General features: G+C 42.3%; 1 protein-coding gene across 1 annotated transcript in view; it reads left to right on the top strand.

The window, feature by feature from the left end:
- Positions 1–24716, top strand: part of plxnb1a (plexin b1a) — a 64701-nt gene that overhangs the window by 30015 nt on the left and 9970 nt on the right. The window contains exons 4-30 of the mRNA XM_053425464.1: positions 161–403; positions 1510–1692; positions 4466–4594; positions 6408–6508; positions 7053–7185; positions 7327–7483; positions 7607–7715; positions 8527–8635; positions 8950–9732; positions 10835–10933; positions 11138–11260; positions 11980–12073; positions 12214–12383; positions 13190–13341; positions 13427–13532; positions 14423–14559; positions 14653–14826; positions 15588–15810; positions 15904–16146; positions 17196–17372; positions 18130–18278; positions 19158–19258; positions 19375–19592; positions 19892–20070; positions 21551–21617; positions 22139–22285; positions 22648–22822. Coding sequence (XP_053281439.1) covers positions 161–403; positions 1510–1692; positions 4466–4594; positions 6408–6508; positions 7053–7185; positions 7327–7483; positions 7607–7715; positions 8527–8635; positions 8950–9732; positions 10835–10933; positions 11138–11260; positions 11980–12073; positions 12214–12383; positions 13190–13341; positions 13427–13532; positions 14423–14559; positions 14653–14826; positions 15588–15810; positions 15904–16146; positions 17196–17372; positions 18130–18278; positions 19158–19258; positions 19375–19592; positions 19892–20070; positions 21551–21617; positions 22139–22285; positions 22648–22822 — 4681 coding nt within the window. The remainder of the gene's footprint in view (positions 1–160; positions 404–1509; positions 1693–4465; positions 4595–6407; positions 6509–7052; positions 7186–7326; positions 7484–7606; positions 7716–8526; positions 8636–8949; positions 9733–10834; positions 10934–11137; positions 11261–11979; positions 12074–12213; positions 12384–13189; positions 13342–13426; positions 13533–14422; positions 14560–14652; positions 14827–15587; positions 15811–15903; positions 16147–17195; positions 17373–18129; positions 18279–19157; positions 19259–19374; positions 19593–19891; positions 20071–21550; positions 21618–22138; positions 22286–22647; positions 22823–24716) is intronic.

Below are 24716 nucleotides of genomic sequence, written 5' to 3'. Positions count from 1 at the left end.
ACGGATCAACAATGCAAAATAGCAGTGGTTGAATTACTTTCCTTTTTGTCAGAGAGTATGATTTTAAAGTCTTGTTTTCAGAAATTGGTTTCCGTCAAATGTTCCACCGATACTCTCTGTGTAACTTTCCCAAGATATTCCCACGCTTTTGTTGCAACAGGTGGGACAAGGTGCAGGCCAGCAAGGCGAGGATCTGCTGGGAGTCTTCTCCACCCACATCAGCTCCATAAACAACAGTCCCTTGGATGCCTCGGCCCTGTGCGTTTACCCTCTGGATGAGCTTGACCGACACATTGACTCCACCCGTGACCTCTGCTACACCCAGGATGGGCTGGTGGAGGGAAAAGGAGAGGTGGCCTACATAGAGTACGAGGTCAAGTCCAGCTGTGCCAACCTGCCCCTGGTAAGCGTACAGGAGAGTAAGGGGTGTGTATGTTATATTTTGGTGTTAATGCCTCAACATGAACCTGATTGCGATGCTGACATTTTCTCTAATGGAAGAAAAGCTAATATTTCTGGGTTTTTAAAACAAGGATTCTGTCAATAACTTGCTCTTTTGAAGTTACTTTTTCTCTCTGCTAACATCAGCAGAATTGTCTGCTACAGGATTTCCTGTCTGTGGTTGTTACAGTACGGATAATTGCCTGGGTTATCGTTATGAATTATTTCCTACCTTGAGTGTATTGACTTACTTGGTTTCAGTGTTCTAAAAAAAGACAAAACAGAGAGAACATAAAACCAAATAACAAGCAATTGCTTCACAGTCAGATTAGGTAGAGAAACAGGACTAAATCATGGCTGTATGGAGGGTCGGAAGTCTTGTAATGAGTTGTTGAAAAACCCCAGTGCTTACAAATGCCCCAGGAGTAGTTTTGCCCAGCTGCAGCCCTCCAGTGCCGCCTTCCCCCTCTTCCCCCCACCCCGCTGCCCTGCATCCGCTCTGGTCCTGCCAGCCCTCAGAACCATTTAATGGGATCGTTAGGGATCAATAAACCAAACTAACCCTGAATCAGCTGGGCCGCTGCTTAATGAGCTCTGACAAGGAAGGATTGGAGCTCTTTTGAAACCCACTGACATAAGAGGACAGAGAGTGAGAGAAAGGAAGGGGGGAATGGAAACATAGGAATAGAGGGATTGTTGCACGGACAGTAACAGGGAGAAAAACAACGCGGAGATGGAACAAAGGAAAACAGGGACAAGTTAATAAAAAGAAGACAGGAAAGATGTAATCTATAACAGTCCCCCAGCGATGTTCTTTTTTTAAATAAACAAAAATAGACAAAAAAAAAATAGGTTGTGTTCTGTATTCTCCATCAGGCCAATTATCTGCGGCAAGGGCTAAAGCAGGATTTTAAGTGCTTGTTTGGCCCAACCCAAAGAGTCTCTGAATGAGTGTGTTTTAACCTGTGGTGCAATCCTATTACGATGAATTAAGAGGATTCTAAGGCTCTTGGGCAATAGAATACAAACCACTTAACAAAGCTTTCTGTTGTGGCCTGATTTCTGTAGAATACCCTAAAGGCGTATCCCTGTGGCTCTGACCACACCCCGAGTCCAATGGCGAGCCGGGTACCTCTGGAAGCTAAAAGCGCGTGGCACACCTCATCTGTCCATCTCACTGCTGTGGCCGTCAGTGTCAGAGATGGACACAGCATCGCCTTCCTAGGAGACGCCAAAGGGACTCTACACAAGGTAGCTCATCCCATTGGCTGATATACATGTTTTTATTTTTGTGCCAGTTTCCTTGGGCCCTTTATCTTGCCCAGGCATGCACTAGGTGGCAGGCAGGGAGATGCCCCAGGACAAACAGTGCATCACAGGGATGACAATAGATCTGTGTATCGTGGGAATGTTTAGACCCTTAGACATGTCTTATTAGGGTAGTTTCCATATTTCTGATTCACTGCACAAGTTTTGGGGCTTACTGAAAGTTGTGATCCGGATTGCCTTACCCTTGAGGCTGTTATCATCTGCTCCTTTTAAGGATATCCATGAATCATTCCTCAGAAAAGCTAACACACCTGACACCACATAAAACCTTTACCATTCATTTCAGGCATTTTTCTGTCCAAGTCTATGCTGCTTGTCCAAGTATTTATGCATCGCTATGTGACTACAGCCTGGAAGATTCCAGTCGTTCTGACATTCACAGTGTTCCAACATACACATACCGGCATACCGACATGATCCCATGCTTAATGCATTTGCTTTTTGTTCTCTGGGCTTCAGCGTGTGATTGTTGGAAACTTGATGCATTTTTGTGCTACTGGAGTAAGATTTTTTACAGGACTGGTGGAATATGTGGCCCAAAATAGATTTGGGCTTTTGGTCTCATCTTTACCAAAAATAGCTATATATCACCACCTTCTGCATAGATCTGATAGTTACATGTAGAGACTTAGAATCAGGGTTCGGGGACATAACTCTGCTATGAGCTGTTCAAGTACTGTGTGTGCGAGCGCATGTCTATCTATAGGTATGAGAGCCAATTTAGTTTAAGTCCCATCATTGTGAGGGAATTCTGACTTTGCAAGGTCATTTAGTCTCATTCTCACAAATTCAATGGGCTGTTTGAGGGTTAAGACTTGGTTTTATGGTTAGGTTTAGGGTTAGGGTTAGGCATTAAGTTTGGATTGTTAAGGTGAGGGTAAGCAGCTAGGGAATGCATTATGTCAATGAGTGAACTCACAACTAAAGACAGACGTGCGTTTGTGTGTGTGTGTGTTTGTGTGTGTGACAGAGCGTGAACGAGAGAGCGAGTGTGCGACATGGAGCCAGACACAATATTTTTAGGGAGCAGATCAAAGCAGCACCCCATGTAGTGTAGCCATCTGAAGTAAGCTATTGTAACAGGATTATCGTATCACAGCAGGTCAAATTCCACAGCATCCAAATACACCACTGTGTGTGTGTGTGTGTGTGTGTGTGTGTGTGTGTGTGTGTGTGTGTGTGTGTGTGTGTGTGTGTGTGTGTGTGTGTGTGTGTGTGTGTGTGTGTGTGTGTGTGTGTGTGTGTGTGTGTGTGTGTGTGTGTGTGTCTCTGGGGGACAAAATTAAAGCCAATTTAATCTCAGTTTCAGACCATCAAAGGAAGTGTTGGAGTTAAAGGAGAAGTTCAAAATTGTTTGAAATATTCTCGCTGACAGTTTGATAACAAGACTGATACCACAAACATTTACTTCTGCCTGTGCTCCCTCTGCACATGACCAGAGTCCTCATAAACTCCAAAAACTGAGTCATAACTGTCAAATCACAAATATCAACAAATATGTCTAAAAACTCTTTCTCCTAATGTTAAAGAAAGTGTAAATCTTTAGGGATCTGCCCCCTGATACAGACTTTTTTCTCCATGACCTTTTGTGTAATCTTGCTTATCAACAAATAAACACACAAACTAGGTTTGCACTCAGTAGTGTTCACCTATGCCAAGGCCAAAAAGGCCCCTGATTAAACCCGGTTTAAATTCCCTTAGATTGGATCTGTACCAAATTGCACACACTCATAAATATCAGTCATCTAAACATGTCGGATGTTTTTTAATACAGATTAATCAATAATTCTCTGAAAAATCAATAGAAATGTTAAAAAATACTTGCAATGTTAAAGAATATGTCATTGGATATCAGTTTTTGTATAATCCCACTAACTAACTAACAAACAACATGCAGACAAAAAAATAACCTCCTTGATAGAGGTAAAGATGCTTCTTGACTTGACTGAGTATGAAAGCAATCCAGTGATAACTGTCTGTGGAGGGTGAGGCTGTACATTTTACAACATGCCACTAACATTCACACAGGAAAATGATTGCTGAGGACATCCTCCACCTCTTACGTAGAAATCGCTTCATGATGTTACACCTCCTCCACAGATTAACACCGTCAGTGTTCATGTGTATGTTGTTAAAGATGTGTTGACTTAAAAAAAAGAGCAAATATCCTTTAATACATCATCATATTCTAATATTTAATACCACATGCAAATCAACAAGCTGCATAATGGTTTTTCAGTCACCAAGAATTAAGTGGTGAGTGCCTCCTCTTAATGGGACAGGGACTCTCCATTCTGCTCATAGTGATCAAGTGACGGCTTCATGGAAGGAGGCACGGAAACCTCTGCTAATCTCATTCGCATGAGGTAACATGAGAGTTTGAAGGCCTGGGAATCACTTAGGCCAGAGGTGTCTTCCTGTGCTTCATATTAGATTTGACTGTGTGGTAATCACATTCATGGCCACTTCTGCTGCGATCCTGCACAAGTGTGATTTGATTTGCTTCGGAGCTGTAAGCTGATGATGATATTCCCCCTGCCTCGTTTTCCTTTTTGTCAGCCCCTTCATTTTAGTGCTGGAGTGTCAGGAATGCTTTTGTCTAAAAATGCCCGTTTGTAGATACAGTATAAATCCTTTTGATATATATTTATATTATTATACCACATTTTCAAATTGTCTTCTGTTGCCTCTCCAGGTGTATCTTGGTCGAGATGGCAGGGTGGAGGTGTATGCCAACTCAACCATTCATCCCAACTCACCCATTAACAGTGACCTGCTGTTGGATCCGAATGGAGCACACATCTACATCATGACCAAAACCAATGTAAGTCTACAACGCATGTAATTAAACACTTTTAGACAGGTTGTAAATATCATCATCTGTAAAAAATAAACATGAGAAACTCAGCAGTTTATGTTCGGAAGTAAGCTTTCACAGGTTTCCTATGTTTTGAACTACTCAGCAGATGTATACAGAGTCACAACCTTCTAGTTCATTCATCCACTCACCCAGATGTCTCCATACATGAGACTGAACATGGTTTGTCATTCAGTGTTCGGCTCTGACACTTCCTCAAGCTGAGTGACTCTAGCTGAAAAAGAGGCTAAAGAGTATGAAAGAAAACAGAGAGGCCAGCTGGCGTCAGAGGTCAAAGGTCGTTAACCCCACTGTGCTGGGTACAACAGTAAGCAGGAGGTGGAAGGACAGACCTAACAATGGTATTGATTAGGGAAAGTGGCCTCTATTGTGCTGGCACACTCCCTACAGAGTGTCTCTGTGTGTGTCGCTATAGATGCTGATGAATGAGTTTGGGAAAGTGTTCATCTTTACATTGAATGACTTGTTTTACAGCTTGACTGCTTCACACTTGAATCCAAATGTAGACCTGCAGGATAGAGTTCCATTGATATGTGGATCTAAAAAAATATGATTATAAAAGCTGCCATCAAGCTCCTGGCACTATGTCATATGTGAGCTGTGGTTTTGTGTCTTGATTATTATACATTACTAAAGGGGGCATTTTGGTATATTTCTCCCTGATCCCAATCTTTATATATGTGGGGGGTATGTGAATGTGAATGGAGCTAACAAAACCTTTTGGAATTGTTCCCTTTGGTCGCTTCCGCAAGCAGCCCTGACACACCATGGCTACAATGTTCTCTTGTGGGGCAAGTGCAACAGTCCACAAAGTGTCCTCTTAACGTATTGTTGTTTGAGGCTTTGTTGTTAAAGCCTCAACTTGTTATTCTGAATCTGGCAACATTAAACTTCCCCAATAAACACAGGGTCCAGGTTGGATTTGACCTACCACCTACTTGGCATTAGGTTGGGAGAGTTATCTTTCGTATAAAATTACTTCCTATACTCAGTTTCAAGATAAGAGAGTCCATTGATATCATATAAGTAGTTGTACTTCATCATTGATGACTTGATTGGTTATGTCATTATTTACATATTTTCCCAAACATTCATCTAGCCATGAATTTTCTATGTCACTTATCCTTCGGGTGGTTATGTGGGGGACCTGGAGCCAATCCCAGCTGACATTGGGCGAGAGTTGAGGTACAACCTGGAGAGGTTGCCAGCGTATCACGGGGCCAAACCTACAGAAACAATCAACCATTCACACTCAGTCACATCTACAGTCCATTCAGAGTCTCCAATTAACCTAACCCATATTTGCATGTCTTTGGACTGTGGGAGGAAGCTGGAGTACCTCAGGCAAACAAAGGGAAAACATGCAAACTCCACATGGAAAAACCCCGGCCGAATCTGGATTTGAACCCTTTAGCAAACAATATAGAAAATGTAACACCTGCAATATAGAGAGTTGTCTGAACACAAGGATTTAATAATGAAGCAATAGTCTTTCAGCTCACTCAGTTGGTGTGTAAATCGATATCACTATGAGGTTGGCAAACCAAGAAATCCATGGTGTTATGGAGTCCTTCCTTTCCTGTAGAAATTTCATGAATTTTTTGTTTTAAACAAGTCAATTGAATGTTTACATTATTAGAAGCAGTAGCATATTACACGCTGGAGACAAGAGAAGGTGAAACTACGCAGATGGCCACTGGTAATGGAGATGGAAATATGCTTCTGAATAATGACCCAGTCACTGATGTGTTGTTTTCAGGTAGAGAAGCGCCCGGTGGCAGAATGTGGAGATCACCTCGACTGTCAGTCCTGTCTGTCTGCTAAAGACCCCTACTGTGGCTGGTGTGTCCTGGAGGGAAGGTGCGTCAGTGTGCATATGCTGTTGAAGAGTAATGGGAGATATACTGCAAATTAGTCCTTCACAGGTCGAAAATATCTGCCCGAAACCAGAAAGACACGGGAATGTTCTATCCGAACCTGACCCAGGACCCGTCTATCATTTTAAAGCTGGGATTGGGCCTGTTACAAACCGAGAAACACAGCCGGGAGATCGGCAGCTTTCTCCCCTTAGACTCATACATTCAGGTTTTATGTTTTCCCCCCTTTGCTGATTGAAATATGACATGGTGACGGACGACAAACACAACCCTTGTACTATTAGCGCACACACGCACACACGCACACACGCACATACGCACACACACACACGCACGCACACACACACGCACACACACACACACACACACACACACACACACATACACACACACACAGAGACCTGGGGCCTGACTGACTGCATAAAATGCGGATCCAAAACCAATATGGGTCCTGGGTTGGGTGGACCTGTGAAGATGTTTTCTCTCATGCACCAACACACTCTGGCCTTGTCTCTGTGGTATTTCAGGTGTGGCCAGCAGTGGGAGTGTCAGCGAGGGTCCCAGCAGGGCCAGTGGTTGTGGAGTTTCAACCAGACGCAGCAGTGCCTCAGTATTCAGCACCTCAGCCTCTACAACATCAGCCGCGGGGAGAAAACTGATGTAATGCAAGGGAACACATGGGACTAATTCACTGTCTTAACCATTCGAGTTGTGCTTCTATAAAAATATTGAATTTGCTTTGATCTCTGTCACTGTTGTGGGGGTAGAATGAATGTTTCCCGTTCTGTTCCCCTCCCACAGATTACAGTGTCAGTCGCTGGTCTCCCCAGTCTAGGAGATGTAGAGTCCTACTCTTGCTTCTTCCAGGACACAGAAAGTCAAGCTTCGCTCACTAACACTGGTGTCACATGCTCCACCCCCGATGCCAGCAGCCTCCCCCCCATTGGCTACGGAGATGGTAAGAACATCTTCATCGTGCCCAATCAGTCAACTTTATTTGGACATTTATACACAAAACATGTTTGATATTTGAGGGTTTCTGAGGTTGTCATATGGAGACCACTGCTTTGTTTCACTGCAGAATTTGTGATGGTGACCCTGTCACTACGTTTCATCAATGTGACGGTGGCAGAGACAGAATTCACCTTCTACAACTGCAGCTTGGTTCAGGAGCTCTCGGGACGCAGGCCGTGAGTACACAAATGTCACTGTCAAGTCTAGGCTACATCCACACTGCCCCATTTTTGTTTGAATACGGATCAGCCTGTTGTCCGCAGAACTCAAGAGCAGATAACGTTGATGTTTGGGAATGCTGCTGGACCCGTTTTAGTTTGAAAACTTTGGGGCAGCGTTTTCGTATGAAAATGCAGAAATGTAGATGTTGGATACTGTGAAGTAGACAACAAAATCAACCACATTGTGGTCTTTTCAAACATAATGTAGCTTTCGCTGATTCGTCAGGATCCTATCACATGACCCCCTTTACGATAACAGCAGGCATCAGCCTCGGCTACCTGTTTAAATGCAACATGGATAATCAATTGCAAGCCTTTCTGATCCTGTTGTCTTTGCTAAGAGCTGATGTATGGCTAAACTCTGTATTTTACAATGATACAGCTGTTTACATGTGTAGGACATGTGCTGTTATATGAGCAATCAAAATCAAAAACGTTATATTCATTAATTATCTATAAACTGTTATTTTGACATTTTCAGGATCACCAAATAGGTGTTGTATAGTTTCAAATTTAAAGATAATAGTGTAAGGGAAATTATTATTTTCTGCTACAGGGTAGAGTTTGTGAATATCAAGTAGAAATTACTGTTTAACAAGTAAAAGTCCTGGTAGTGCAAGTGAAAGACAAAGAATATTTTATTCAGATAATATTAAGTATGTTTGAACATAGTATGAAATGTTGTAAGGATTGTATTTTGTATTTTTGTATTTTTATTATTATATGTTTCTTTCCATACCTGCCCTCCTGCTGCTTGCACGTCCAGATGCAAAGGGTGCGTGAGCAGTCACTGGGGGTGTAACTGGTGCATCCACCAGCACATCTGCACACACCAACGCACCTGCAGCCACGGAGTCACCATCTACAACCAGAATGTGAGTTCACGTCTTTGACTGTATTTAGATGTGCTGTAGGCACAGTGGATTTCAGGGTTGTGTACAGTGTATTTAGGATAAAACCCAGTGTTTGTCATACTGCATGTGTTGTTTGTTTGCATTGTTTTCTTTTGTATTATTTACATTTTTGCCTCTTTATAATTTGTTTCTACCATGAACCTTTCCTTATGTCTCTTTACGTTGCTCCTTATTGTATTTGCATTACCCTTGTTTTATCCTAATTTGTTCTCCTCCCCTGCCTTTTTTTTCTTGTCCTCTCCCCGCATGTTCACTTGTGCCTCTCCATCATTAAGTTCAAACCGCCGACACCCACCATCCCACCACCCACCAGAAAACTGACCCCTCTACCCCCTACTGCACGGGCTGCTACAACACCATCCAGCCCCACAACAACAACAACAGCAACAACAACAGCAACAACAACAGCAACAACCACAATAGCACAGCCACCACCCACAGAGATACCTCCCCCAACCACAGCAGCTGCCCCTTCAGTTGCCACCACCACAGTGACATCACCCACCAGCCTTAATGCTGAGTCTGCAGACCCCCTTACCCTGGCCACAACTTCCCCCGTTGTCAGGACACAGGTCACCACCGTACACACCGATGTCACGACCCTAGACGGGTCCCTTTCTGATGTGGAGAGAGCGACAGAGGGAGATGGTGCCCCCACAAGAGGCTTAACAGAGAATGACTTAAATCTCACTGATCTAACTGCATTACCCAGCGGTACTGGTGGCCAGGTAGACCCTGAGCTGAGACTCTTAGAGCTGTCTGGCGAAGCAGTGGGCTCTTCCTCAGATGTGAGTTCAACTACGTCCAGCGAAGTGGCTCTTGTAATAGACCTATCTGTTAATGACAGTAAGGACTCTAAAGAGACTGACTCACCTGCATGGTTGACTGAGTTGGAGAAGCCAGAGGGAGACACTGAGGTGGAGCCTGCAACAACTTATGTTGCGGATGGCAGCGAACACTTGGTCGTCTATACACAATCACCACAAACCGTTGTTGACCCAGACTCTGGTTCTGAAACAGACTACCAGTCCGATTCTACGACTGATTCTTTTTTTCTGGTGAGTGCAGACACCATGTGTGCAGCTGGTGTGGAGGTGCTTGAATCAGGAGTTAGACAGTTTAGGAAAGATGCACATTGTTCCATCGGAAAGTTAAATGAGAAGCTGAACACCATATTCCACTTTGTTTGTTAAATATGAAACTATAAGAGGCTTAGCCTAGTTTAAGATGTTTTCACCCCTGAAATTCCAAACGTACAGAAACTCTTAAGCAGAAGTGAGAGTGGTATCTATCTTCTCATCTAACTTCCAACAACAGACGTGAAAGTGAATAGCCTAAAAAAATTACCATCCCTTGAAAACACTTTACTGGATCTTATATTTTGAATTGAATTCCTGATCTGCACTGAATGTACAATCTAATGCTGACAAGGCAGAATGCAGTTATCTATATTAGCCAAAAAACGATTTGCCTGTCAATAAGAAGAGAATGCCAGAAAATCTATATAATTTCAGATGTGAGGATGGACGTGGGAAATTCAAGGCTCTCATCTGATGGAGCGTATTGACTCAGCCTCCCTCACCAAATCCTCTCTGTTCACCTCCATCAATGCTCGAAGCAAATAATAAAAATGTTACACAGACAACACACATTATAGGGACAGCTAAGCTGCTATCCCTTTTGTCTTTGAAGTCAACTCTTCTACACAAACATTTCCATGTGTGTCTAATGTGTGTATATTGCACACACTTGTGTTGATTGCAGCCTATTTTGGGCTTTTTTCTTAAGTTCCATATTTATTTATTTTTATTTCTTGTCCCTTTTCTTTTTTGTAACTCTTTCACTTCAGATACATACATTCTTTACTAAATAAAAAGAGCAACAATACAACATGAAACTTAAGAATGACACAACCACCCCATTATCCATGAATCTGCCGTGTTACAAATTGCAGGACACAACAAACACCTGATACAGTACTAACTGTAATATTTTAGTTTTAGTTTTGAAGGAGTGACTCTCAGTGCACATGTACAAGCCCATAGTTATTAAACATTGGCTATTTTAAAATTAAATGAATCCAGATGCGTGTGTAAGAAGTATGGCTGTACACAAGAGGGTTGATATTTCATGCTATAATGGTTGACACTGTATCATCAGGAATGTCCGTGTGTGGAGAAGGTTCAGGACTCCTCCCTGCTCCCTGTCAATGTGGAGAGGAAAATCACTCTGGTGGGACAACATCTAAACCTGTTTCAGGTAATGTTAGCATCCAGCAGGGAATATTAGACTTGCAATTGTGAAGAGTATTCATCTGAAGTTAGAATTAAGAAAATGGTTCTTTGTTGGCTGTTAAAGTAAATTGTTGTTTTTGCATGAATTACAGCCTCTACCATTGGCAGACTAACTTTGTATCCCTGCTGACAAAGTTTGTGTTGTCTGTCTGTGGTTGTCTACACTCAGGACGGGGACTTGTCCTACGAGTGTGTGTTGGACGTGGAGAATCAGTCGGTGGTGGTGGACGCTGCAGTAGAGCCGCATGCTACCCAGCCATCAGTCTTCTTTATCACCTGCCAGCCGCACCAGGTCAGGAAATGATTGTATAGTCATAATTCATCTCAACCCTTCAAGTCTTGCAATTTTGACAAGGATGTTAAATGGATTAATTCACAGCAGTGACCTCTTAGTGTCTTTTAGCTGTTGTTCTAAGTGATAGTATGTCTTTGTCCTGCATGTGCTGTCTTAAATGTGTCCAACATCACTGTTCTTAATATTGGAATGGATAATTTAAATGTCTATAGATGGAACTCTTTTCTTTGTCCTCACCACTGTGTCTGTTGGTCCCATGCAAACTGCACACATTCCCTTCTTTTATGTATAACAGTCTGGAAATGCAACGTACCGTCTTTCATGAGCTGCCCATGTATAATCTGAGTCATCCTTGTGCTGCAGCAATGCAAGAATAAATCCATAAACTGTTGTCGATAGCTAATCTGATTGTCTGTCTCAACCTGATGGAGTGAACCCCACCCCTCTGGTGCTATTCACAATGATGACAAATAATGAACAACACAGGTCACAGACAAACGTTACACCAATGAAGCAGCGCCATGCTTTATTAACAGAAAATCTGTCAAGGGTGATTATGTGGGTTTGCATGTACGTGTTTCATTAGCTCCCGTGAGCTGATAATGTGACACATATCGCAACTGCTTTACACATGGCTGTGCATATCATCAGCTCGTATAGTGCATCACATGTAATGCTTAATGTGTTGTTTTTCTTACTGTGTATGTTTGTTTCAGTACGCCTACTCTGTCTTGTTGGAGGAATACCCAGCCATGATCAACGTGCGGAGAAAAAACAACTTCCTCATCGACAGCGCTGAGGATCTGTACGGTGAGAGCAGTGCAGTGTGTTTATTTTTCTTGCGTGTTTCTCCTCTATGAGACATCACATGTTTTTGCACATATATATTACATATTTCATATGTAAGTATTGTAATATTGTTTCTTTTTCCTGTCTCCCCCTTGTTTCAGTGACTCTCTTCAACTGTTCAGTGGGGCGGTCGGACTGTAGCCGATGTCGGACGGCTGACCCTAAGTATGGCTGCGTGTGGTGTGGCGGTGCTGCCAGCTCTCGCTGTGTCTACCAGGACTCCTGCACAGATGAGATCAAACACACCTGCCCTGCACCTGTCATTCACTTTGTAAGAACATCTTACTCTTTTTTGAAGAGTGTCACTGCAAAAGTATTAGAATCGAGAGAAAATAGGGAAATAATTCACAACATAATGATTTGTATTTGTGTGTGTCCATTTGTGCTAGAAATGTCCGAGCAAAGTTGTCCAACTTGATATTGTTTTGACTGCTGAACTGGTTTTACGGTCTCTTTTCTCGATGTGTACTTACCAGGAACTCCTTTTGATTTTGAAAACCTTGCTCTTGTTGATTTCACGTCATTATCCTGCACGGAAAAAGATTCTGCTTGAAATAATAATTTGAAATGTTGAGTACAAGATGCGTCTTACTTGACTCGAAGGTCCATTCTCAGTTTGTGGAACTGGAGGCTTCAAGTTTGCACATAACACTTGTGCGACTTGGTTACTGATCGTTTCCAGATAAGTTAATAAGTCCCCTTGATTCACAATAGGCTAGAGAAACTCCAACCCCTTCCATAGATGTGGGTGAAAAGAGCTTTTTTGTATCAAACTCTGCAAATTCAACATTCTGCACATTGACACTTCAACATCAATATGAACTCAGAGGAGCACATTTCCCTACCAAGTTATTATGTTTATTATTTTTATCAAGTTAATCTTATGGCACGCAAAGCAAGTGACTTAAGTTATCGAATTGATGCAGTGAAATACACACAATCTTTCCTAAATTATAGGAGTATATGAAGTAGCATATATATGTTTATATATATATATGAAGTAGCATTGAACTCAAGTTAAGTTCAAGTACCTCAAATCATTAACAGAAAGAAATAAACAAGGGGATTGTGTTTCAGTTGGACCCAGTTTCCGGCCCCGTGGAGGGAGGCACAGTCGTGACTATTTCAGGCTCCAACCTCGGCCAGAGGGCTGAAGACATCCAGAGCTCTGTCAAAGTGGCCGGGTTTCCCTGCAGCGTCATCCACAGCCGATACGAAGTCTCCTCAAGGCAAGTCATCCTTACACCTGAACACAATCACTGCTTGTAAAATGTTACCATCATTCTTTTATCCATAACATTGTTTATCTTGTAGAATCGTGTGTGAGACAACAAGAAGCAGAGGAGAGACGAGCGGCCAGGTGTCAGTCAAAGTGAGGGGAGGAGGTGTCGGGCTGTCGGCTCAGATCTTCAGCTTCCAGGTGAACGCAGCTGTTAGTCTGTTGACATGGAACTATGTAATGCTGAAAATCGAATTATGCCAAGATTCGGACTTTGCCTTTACATGCACTGTTGTAACCTGGTAACTACAAATCTATTTAAATGTCAATCTATCTTTAAACTGACGTAAATCGTCCCCAGTCTTTAAGTTATCACCCTGCCCTTATTCCTGTTGGACATGACAAGAAAGACATTTTCACAAGCACTTTAAAAACAAAGACAGCTCCAACTTCACAGGCGGCGGTCATTCTGATTTCTGCCATGTTCTCCCCTGAGTGTGGTTCAGTTCCATACTGTATATAGGAACACAGTGATCACTATTGGGCTTGGACCAAAACACATTGAAAAGGACCATCGCTGAGACGGGGGCTTCCTTTGGTCCTGATGCGCCTCATCTGAATAATCAGCTTTGAGAATGAATGGATTTAACAGTCTATAAATGTAGCTGTTTAACGTCCGCATGTGTTTAACCATTAAAAAAAGTGCTCCCACGGAAGATTTCTGACCAATCAAGCAAACAACATCTCTGACAGGGCGTTTGTTAACTAGGCTTCAGCTGAAATTGTGCTCTGAGAAATGTAATAGAACCACTGCAGCACAATGACGTAATAACTCATCTCCTGATTAACACCACAGGAAAAGGGAGGTTTGACTAATTGATTGGCCCAAGTGACAAGCACATGAATTGTACGAGCTGGCTGTGAGGAAACCCTCTCGTGTTTCCCAGAATGCCCTAGTGACTTATTTATCCTGCCAATAAATCACCCGCTCAGTATCAAATTATTGATTATACATTTTCCCTCTCTCTCGTGTATCTTTGCATTCAATCCTTTTTTCCCTCTTCTCCTCCTTCTTGTCCGTCCTTCATCAGGATCCTGTACTGAACAGCATCTTCCCCGAGAGAGGACCCAAGGCCGGGGGTTCGCTTCTGACCATCAGAGGCCGCAGGCTGAGGACTGGACACCCGAGTGAGGTCAGCGTCCTGATTGGCGGAGTCCCCTGTATGGTGTAAGTGCCTCTTGCTAATCATAGTAATAAAACATTTTTATTATATCCCAGTTTAAAGTAGAAGTGTTAAAATGTCAAATGTCTTTGTCTCAGGCTGAACATCCGGGAGGATCAGATCAGCTGTCTGACCAAAGGCAGCAACAGAACCGGAGAACACAGCGTCACTGTGCGGTTTGGTGGGGCAGAGCGCCACCTGAAGGGTTTGGTGTATCATTACACCCCCAACCCAAACATCACAACGGCAGCGCCAACAAGAAGCTTTTTCAGGTGCAGTGGTGGAATGGAACTATTTGGATTTAAACAACCCACCAAATACTGTTAACAGGCCTACACCCAAATACACTGGCTGAGGCAGAATAAATATTAATGGAATCTATGGATCATTGTTGTCTAATAATTGATCTTTTATTAATTAAACGTGACTAGATACTTAAGTATAGACCAGTATTAATATTATAACATTTAAGCAGCAAAAACTGAGAAGTTATTGTAATAATCAATTTCACAACAATATTGTGATTCTCCAGAGGGAACCATGTTTGTTGGACAGTTTTGATGGTGCTGGATTTATCCTGTGCCCAGTACCTTCACTGTTTAAACTGAACCTGTGTGCTGTGCAGGTTAATAAGGCTCCTGTAAGATCACCGTCAGAAGTTTGAAATGATGAATGAAGCTACTTATACAGTCAGTAATATAGCTGCAGTGGCTGTAAGCTGGGGCATGCCATATCAATACTTAAATACATTATACATACATTATTTTATAAATAAATGTATCTATATAATAATGTATACTATAAAATGGTGGGAGAGAAGTGTTGTCTAAAGGTTTTATGAAGTGTTGAACAAACCATGAAATAGAGCTCGGTACACCCGCTGATTTCTCGAATTGATTATATTCCAATTTACTAGGTCTTGATTTGATTCAATATTGATTTACAATATTAGATTATTCAATTGAAGATCGATTTAATCTGACATTTGTTTATACCTAGTCCTAACATGAAACTGTCCATCACTCTCCTGCAGTGGAGGCCGAATCATCAGAGTTTCTGGTCAGAACCTGGATGTGGTCCAAGAACCAAAAATGAGAGTGACCCTCAGTCCTCCGGATACCCTCCCTCCCAGGAGGAGAAGGAGCTTCAGTAGGAGGAAGGAAGGAAGAAAAGATCACCACGGTCCTGTGAAGAGATGGAGGAGGATCGTCCCGGACACAGACTGCCCTCAGGGTGCACTCTGTCATGTCAAACAGGTATGAGGTTTAATCCCAGAGAGATACTCTCTCTATATATGTATACTCATCATCTTCTTACGTGGGTTTTAATCATTTTGTTCATTCCTCCAGTACGAGTCTCGCTGCACAGTGAACAGCTCCTCCCTCATCTTGTGTCCGACACCGGAAGTGGGACCAGAGGCCAGGAGAGCCAGGGTCAAAGTTCATTTCTTGCTAGACAGCCTCCATTTTGACTTTAGCGCTGTGGCAAATGAAGCCTTCAGCTATGAGTCCAACCCAGATCTCTACCCGCTGACCCAGAACGACCCCAGCAAACCGTATCACCACAAACCTGGCAGCATCATCTCTGTAGAGGTGGGTGCAAATAATGGACCTCTTCTTTCATCTCTAACGTGCCCCAGGCTAGGAGACAGACTCTAAGGACATGAGCTCATTTTAAAAAACAAGAAATCTGAATGTCAGTGTTTCTGTTATCAGCTCTGCAACCCGTAATAAATTCTGGAGATGATCTCGTATGCTAAAGGGTCCCGAGTCCCTTCTCCTTTTCAATACATGAAGTCTTTATCTACCTTCACTAAATTTAAACCTTTCAAAGGTAATACACTATATACTTTTTAAATATTGTATTTATTATTTTCCACAACTGAAAGGAAAATTATGTAAATCCATTTTGTCCTAAGCCGTCAACATTTGTAACGTGAAATACAAGTAGTAAGATCTATAAATGATATCCTTTATTTGGAACCTTTAGCTTCTCTTGGACCGAGATGGCAGAAATATAATTATTATGAGTGTCAGACATAAACAAATGTGTTACAGGCCATAAATACAACAAATTACAAATGAAAGCAGCCAAAATAGATATGGAATGCTGATTGATTACATTTGTGACACTATTTCCCAGCAGCAGCATTGAGGCGCATTCATGCAGCCTTCGCAAAAGTGATCCCTCCTTTAAACATCTGGGTCTTTAACATTGCCATGAATCTTTCACAATCCGCCTCATTTTTTGCCTGCACATTCATAATTGAAATTTCTTCTATTGGCTAAACTGCCCCCCTATGGTTTCCTTTGGTACTGCTCAGGTTCTTCCGTAAGCTTTAGAAGACTCTGTACGCGTATCTATATTTTACAAAATACGGCTTATTTTTCCTGAAAACAGATCTTTGGCTGAGTACACACACCAGCTCACAGTGTGCATGTTAACCAGATAACTAAAGTTTAATTTGGGCCTTTGGAAAGCTATTGAAGCCAGTAACATGAATTAACCAGGTGAAAGATAAATAAAATGTTTATATTGAAACAAGCATTTTAATAATTAGTCTGTATCAGGTGAACTGCCCTTCTAGTGCAGTCAAGTCCTCGCCTCTGAGTCACTCCGTTTTTGTTTTTGTATCTTCCAGGGAGAGAACCTGGATCTGGCCATCAACAAGCATGAGGTGGAGGCTCGGATAGGGGAGGGGATTTGTGCCGTGAAAACCTTGACCCACAACCACTTGTACTGTGAACCACCAGCCCAGCAGCCTTCACTGGCTGCCGGCAAGAAACAGGACGGCATGGACAGTCTGCCTGAATTCACTGTGAGTAAACAAGAGATACATTTGAATCCAGAGCACGTTTACATTCGCTACGACGCGACTGCAGCCTGGGTAAGAGGATGGAGAACAAGGATTAAGGAGCAAGTCAGTACAGAGGAACAACAGTGCCTGTGTGCATACATCCCTGTCTCATGTGACAGATGAGGGTAGAGCATGAAGGACAATGACTCAAAATATTTTTTACAAGCATTTATTTGCTCCTGCTTTCTTGGCTGCACTTCTGTCCCCAAACATGCAAAGTAACATTATTTACACAAAGATCTCAGCAGCACCACACTGGTCACTTGACACAGGGTGGACCACAGGAAGACTTAGTACGGCAAAAATGTCATCTGAGATTATTTCTGCAGTAAAAACAACAGTGCAGCAAGGGTTACAGCAAGAACGGCTCGATTTCCAAACGAAAATAATAGAAAGCACGGCAGAATTTCCCCAGACAAATGACCTAAAGCAGTGTAAAATAGCATGTGAGGGGGAGATGGGAGGAAACATGAATACAAATTACTGTAAATGAAAATAACTAATTGATGATAAATTATACACATTGGAAATAATAAGAACATTTTGAAGATAATAATGAAAAATATAATATTGAAGAAAGGATAATAATATTAAAGTGCTCTTTTAAAACTGTCTTACACCAACGAATTTTAATAAAAGCTCTTCTTGTTTTTGTCTTTTGATGGCCACACCAATACTTGTCAGCATTGTTTTCAAACTCTCTCTCTGTGATTTCCAGGTGAGAATGGGGAACCTGAACTTCTCACTGGGCAGAGTGCAGTACGACAGCCAGGCCCAGTCCACGTTTCCTCTGGAAGCCCAGGTGGGAGTCGGGGTCGGGGCCTCCATAGTGGCTATGATTGTGCTCATCATTGTGCTCATATACAGGTAAACACTTACACAGGTATTTCACTGTTAATACCTTTACCATGCTGTCCTTAACTGCTGTTTGCAAACCTGAAATGTGATTTTCAATTAAGAAGCCATTTTTTCCTATACCTGTATTTCCTTCCTTATTAACACGTTAATTTTGTATATCTTTACTTAAAGAAATATTGCACAATAAAATGTGTTTTTCGTTAGCAGTAAACTAAACAATATGATGATATTCAAGTAAATTCCTTAATGCTGATTTTATAATCACATTAATCAAAAATAAATAATACCAAATCTAAATTTCTAGGTTGAACATGGCTCATAACACCACCTAGTATTTCAAACTGCTTTGGACCTTGCAGGACCAATGCTTTCATAGAGTCAACAGACGGGGACGTCTCTGCGTATAAATAGATTCATGAAAAGTGAACACCCTTTAATCTAAGAGGCTTTTTGCAACTGTGTTGTTAGAAACTATACTGTAAAGCACCTGGAGTGTTCATCGTGACTTTAAAACCAGTATATCAATATAAACCATTAAGGCTCAAAGGTGGGTGGCCCCCTCGTGAGTGAGAATTTAGAAAGTAATGCTCATTTCCAAATCTATGCTGAAACGAAAACCCTTAATCACCACCGCAGGAGAGAACCCCCCCGTTCTCTCCTGCCCCTTGGCTGTTCCTCACACACACACACACACACACACACACACACACACACACACACACACACACACACACACTCACACTCACACTCACACTGCATTTGAAACACTGGGTGAGACAGTTGCCTTTGTCCAATAGGTAGGTGTGCCTTAGCCTTAGCTTTTATTTCACTTCAGCCAAAATTTGAAGGTAAAATGACACTTGTCTGTGGATTGTTGTTGTTTGTCAGGAGAAAGAGCAAACAGGCCATGAGGGACTATAAGAAGGTGCAGATTCAGCTGGAGAACCTGGAGACCAGTGTGAGGGACCGCTGTAAGAAGGAGTTTACAGGTACAATCCAAACCTGCGCTCTTAAATTGAATAAAATAAAAACAAGCTCAGTCACTGTCGGAGCAAAAGAACAACACTTCACTTTCATCCATCTCCATTCTCCTCCCCTGCCTCAGACCTGATGACCGAGATGATGGACATGTCCAGTGATTTGGTGGGCTCGGGGATTCCCTTCCTGGATTACCGGGTGTATGCCGAACGCATTTTCTTCCCCGGCCACCAGGAGTCGCCACTGAGGCGAGATCTGGATGTTCCAGAGAGTCGGAGGCAGACTGTGGAGCAGGGGCTGGTTCAGCTGTCCAACCTGCTCAACAGTAAACTGTTTCTCACCAAGGTCCGCCTCTAGACTTATGTTTCATTCAATAAAGAATTGGATGAGCTGAAGAGTCATTAACAACCACAGTTTGTCAATGTGAAAGATCAAGATCCACATATCAGTATTTTCCTCCTTTTTCTGAGATTGAGGAATACTGAATTTGATCTTTCAGCCTCTCTTATACTATTTTTAGGATGTTGTAACGAAATTAATAACTTTTTTGTTATTCCTTAATTAACTGAATGATAGATTTTTAACAAAACACATTTTTGCAATTACTGACAGTTTCTTATTCCTCATTTCCATTGTCTGTCCAGTTTATTCACACGCTGGAGGTGCAGCGGACGTTTTCCCCCAGGGATCGGGCGTACGTGGCCTCTCTGCTCACTGTAGCCCTGCATGGTAAACTAGAGTACTTCACAGACATCCTGAAGACGCTGCTTAACAATCTGGTGGAGCAGTACGTGGCCAAGAACCCCAAACTGATGCTCAGGAGGTGAGGAAGACAATCAGTCCGTCAACTTTTCATGAAATCCCCAGCCCCAAAGTCAAGACCTTACAATATGACAATATGAAAACCTAACAGCTCTCACTGTGAGCAGCAACTTGGTGAACTTGATACTAAGCCTCCAACTCACTCATGGGCAGCCACCTTGGTCGGCTTGGAGGAAGGGAATGGCAGAATAGGAAGAAGAGGAAAGAGAAGCGAATTAGGCAAGGAAGAGATAGTTATTTTAAAGATCGTATTAATAGCAGTGGTATTAGGTCTAATAACATAATAAATGCTATAATTAATTTAGCAACAGCTTTTTGGAGCATTTCAGAAGTGAAGGGGAGGTTTGATATAGTTCACTGTGTCAAAACCTTTCATATCTGCAACGTTAAAAGCCTGTGGTACGTACCCTGCTAACGAAAATATATGCATCAGATCGAATGTGGAAGTGTTAATTATAGGTCAGATTTCAATAGGCAGTTTTTAGGGAAAAGAGTCTTAAAGAGAAAGTGATGGTTCAGATGAAGAAACTGCTGAAGTCAACGCACATCTCTGCCTATATCAGGAGAGACTTCAAATGAAGTAGGAACACATTTTATCACCACGCGTAATCAGAAGGTCGTTAGCAGTTAGACCCTTTGTGATGTCATCAAGGTTGAAAGGGGGTGTGGTTTCATAGTGTCGGAAACACACCCTGGTTTTCACACTGGTGGTGGATGATGGGATCAAGAAAATGTTGAGGATGTGAATGAAATCAGATGAGTGGACTGAGCTGGGCTCCACCAGGGCTCTGGATAGGGAGACTGGAGGTGAGTGGGGAGGAGGAGGGTCGCACTGAATCACTGCAATGACAGCTGACAGCAGTTTTAAAAGGTTTGACAGAAAATATATGACTGGATGATTGAAATCATAGAGCAATCTGATTGGATTACCCCAAACATCCACCAGTCAGCTGATCAGAGGAAACGAGGAGAGTGAGGAGAATTGTGTGAATGAATGAGACGCAAAAAGTATTCCTGATTGAACTTTATTGGAGGATTACATGGAGCAGTAGAGCTATGATTGTCATTCAGTTTGTTCTTATTTGTCATGAATGATGAATAACACCAGGCTCTGGCACTACAGAGAGATTTGTATCTGTAGTTAGACTATCTATCCACACCAGGAGAAATTCTATTACATTGGTGGAAGGCCACTTCTTTTCCATCTCACCTCTCTTCTACAGCACGTGCTTGTGAACTGTACCAGTGTAATGACCTCCTCACTGACTCCCTTCCCAGAGGGATGCTACACTGTCAACAGCGACATCCTCTTTGTATTAGACTGAAGTTGAGATAACAGTCCTCAATTGTACTGACACATGGCAGTGGAGTCAAAACAGTGGAACTATTTTCCCTGAATGTGGTCACAGCATTTCATTAGGGGGTAACAGAGCTTCCTCCACCACAAATGACTTGTTTACATGAGCTCTTCTCCTTTTCAGAACTGAATCTGTTGTCGAGAAGCTCCTGACGAACTGGATGTCCATTTGTCTCTTCACCTTCCTGAGGGTACGTGTGTCAGTATTTCAAACCTGACCACAACCAATGTTTTCGACTAGAGAGAGATGGTTTAATAGGAAAAAACTTGAGAGAAGAGATAGAAAAAATATTTGTTCGTGGAATATAAGATATTAAAATTATTTTATCTACTGACTTTTAAAAAATTTTTCTTTTTTTTTTGGCATCCACCCATCTACCCAAAATGTAAACCACTTACCCTTAAATGGTTTTTGGGGCTGGAGCCAATTTTATTGTCTTTGTTTGCTGAAGAGTTCCCACCGAAGTCAATGATTATATTTGATGTTATTGAAATGACACATCTGTTCAGTAGAAAATCCTATTGATGCTGATATCTATAATCTGTCAGAAAAACTCAGCACTGACACTAAAACAGGTGAACTTCAGCTCATCACTGTCAGAGCAGCATGAGGAGAAACCATATTCATTGAAAATCTCTTGCATCTCTTGAATAAACTTTTGTTGTGTTAGGAGTCGGACATTGTTGACCTTGCATTTTTCTGCCTGACCAGGAATCAGCAGGGGAGTCGTTCTACATGCTGTTTAGAGCGATAAAGCACCAGGTGGACAAGGGACCTGTGGACGCTGTGACGGGAAAAGCCAAGTACACACTGAACGACAACCGGCTGCTACGAGAGGACGTGGAGTACCGCACGCTGGTCAGTACACACATGTTAACAAGTGTCAGTGTTGGGGCGAGAAGCCCATGTATCCTGTCCGGTTTATTAGAAACTGATTAACAGTCATAAGCATACAATCAAGGTAACCCATTGTATATTTTAAACAATTTCCCCATTTTATTCTATCTATACTTCTGTACGTCCATCTGTCTATCTGTTTATCAATCTCGAAATAACTTGACTTGTTTCCAGAAGTGGTGAAATACAATTTATTTATAATGCATGCGAAGGTCATCCTACATTTTTAAAAGTCTAGATTAAGCTGACAAGGTTAATTCAGTCCATGGGCACGTGCACACAGCTGGACTCTTTATCACTAACCCCCATGTGTATCTGTCCAGACGCTAAATGTTGTGATGCCAGCTGCAGCTGTCAGCGGAGGCACCCTCACCCAGACGGTACCTGCCAAAGTCCTGGACTGTGACACCATCACCCAAGTGAAGGAGAAGCTCCTGGAGCAGGCCTGGAAGGGAACCTCCTTCTCCCAGAGGCCACACGTTGACTCGTTACATCTCGGTAAGTCCACTTTATTTTAACCCTTTGATAGTAGTTCTGACAAGTGTGGCATGTGAAAAGTTGTCCACTGTAAACATGTTGCTAACTACAAACATTTACAAATCAAAGGTTCCTATCAAATTCACACTTGCTCACATGGGTCATTTTTTACCCATGTGTGTAAACTTGATGTAGTAATACAAAAACTATTTTAGTTCAAAAATTAAGACAGACAAAATGAAAATAATGATTTGTAATCAAAAACAAGATATTTTAATGAATACTTTGTAATATTAAATGATTAAATCAATAGATTTTAAAAGATATAGCAAAGAAGCACAGCCATGCATGAAATAACATGTGAAATGAATACGGGTCGTTTTTTAACCATGTTGGGCCTTAGAAGTAGCCTGACGTTGTTAGCATGGTGGCTAGCCCGCTATCCCCGTTATCAAAGTTCGTTATTACCGTATGTGACCGTACACACATGCTGTAAGTGCTCTAACCAGCCACCGTCAGCCGGACAACGCCGCTGGCTTAACACATTGTCACATTAATCATAGAGTCGTAGTTGTGATTTAGGTTTATTGTGATTTAGGGAATGAAACAGGAAGTTTGAGGTCCGGAAATAATGATGTCCCGAAATGCTGGCGTTAGCTGACCAATCACAGCCAAGTGCTATCCGTGGGCTGTCCGCCATTTCGACGTGTAGTTAGAAAAATGAGAGCTGCACGAAAAGCTCTGAGAGGAGCCGCGGAGAGGCACGGAGAGGGCGTTCCACGTTGGAGAGGGCGGTCCTATCTGTCCGTGTTCATCAAAACGGAGAAGCATACATTGGCCTTAACGCCGGGTTCACACCGGACGCTTCAGCGCAGCGCCAAGCCTTAAATAACAGCTGGCTCCCATCCACTCCCATGTTAAAACTTTGTGCCGGTCACACCGGAGGCTGAAGCACCGCGAGGCAGCCTTGGCGCAGCGTGGTGCTTCAGCCTCCGGTGTGACCGGCACAAAGCCGTGCAGCGATCTACTGGATCAACGGGTGATATTATTAGCGCTGCCCGGCGGTTCAGCGTCGCTTCAGTGTCCGTTGTGAACAGCCAAGCGCCGGGGCGATAGGGATTAGCGCGGTGCTTTGGCGTCGCCTCCACGTTCTGTGTTCCTCTTTCAAACTGAATGCGCTGTCGATGTCTTCTAAAACAGACTCAATGGCAGCATCTACACATCTCAGCTCGCCAGCGGCAGGCATGTTTGTTGAAAACGAATTCAACCCAAGGGCACTTTGATGACGTGGTTGATTACGTTACCGTTGATCATCTGTCAATCATCATATAAAGCCCGCCCTGACAATCTGATTGGCCCAGTCGGGCATAATTTTTCCTCAACGGAGCGACTCCAGACCGAACTGCCCGACCTAAAATGTTGTGGGCGGGGCTAAATTCGTCTGGCATCCAGGCTACCTTAGAAGTGTAGTGATGCAAAAATGATTTTTATTAAAAAAGTAGAAAAGGACAAATGAAAATGAGAATTTGTGAGGATCGAAAACAAGTTAATTGAGGAATTCCTGGAATTCTGAATGATGAAATACATTTATTGCAAAGATATTTAAAATTGAAACTCCATCGGTTCATTTTTGACCCATGTGTGTAAACTTGATGTAAAAATGCAAAATACATTTTAGTTCATAAATTGAAAAAGATAGAAATGATTTTTGGTAATCAAAAACAAGATATTTAATGAAAACTTTGAATATTAAATGATGAAATAAATTGATTTCCAAAAATATAGCAAAGAAACACTCAGCTGTGCATGAAATAACATTGTAGGTCAATACGGGTACATTTTGACCCGTGTTGTGCCTTAGAAGGGGTTTGCATAGCTTGTGTATCAAAGGGTTAAGACATTGTGAGTACTAGAT

Source organism: Pleuronectes platessa, chromosome 6 (genome assembly GCF_947347685.1).
Source record: "Pleuronectes platessa chromosome 6, fPlePla1.1, whole genome shotgun sequence".
Taxonomy (NCBI): domain Eukaryota; kingdom Metazoa; phylum Chordata; class Actinopteri; order Pleuronectiformes; family Pleuronectidae; genus Pleuronectes; species Pleuronectes platessa.
This window is presented reverse-complemented; position numbering and strand designations above follow the sequence as displayed.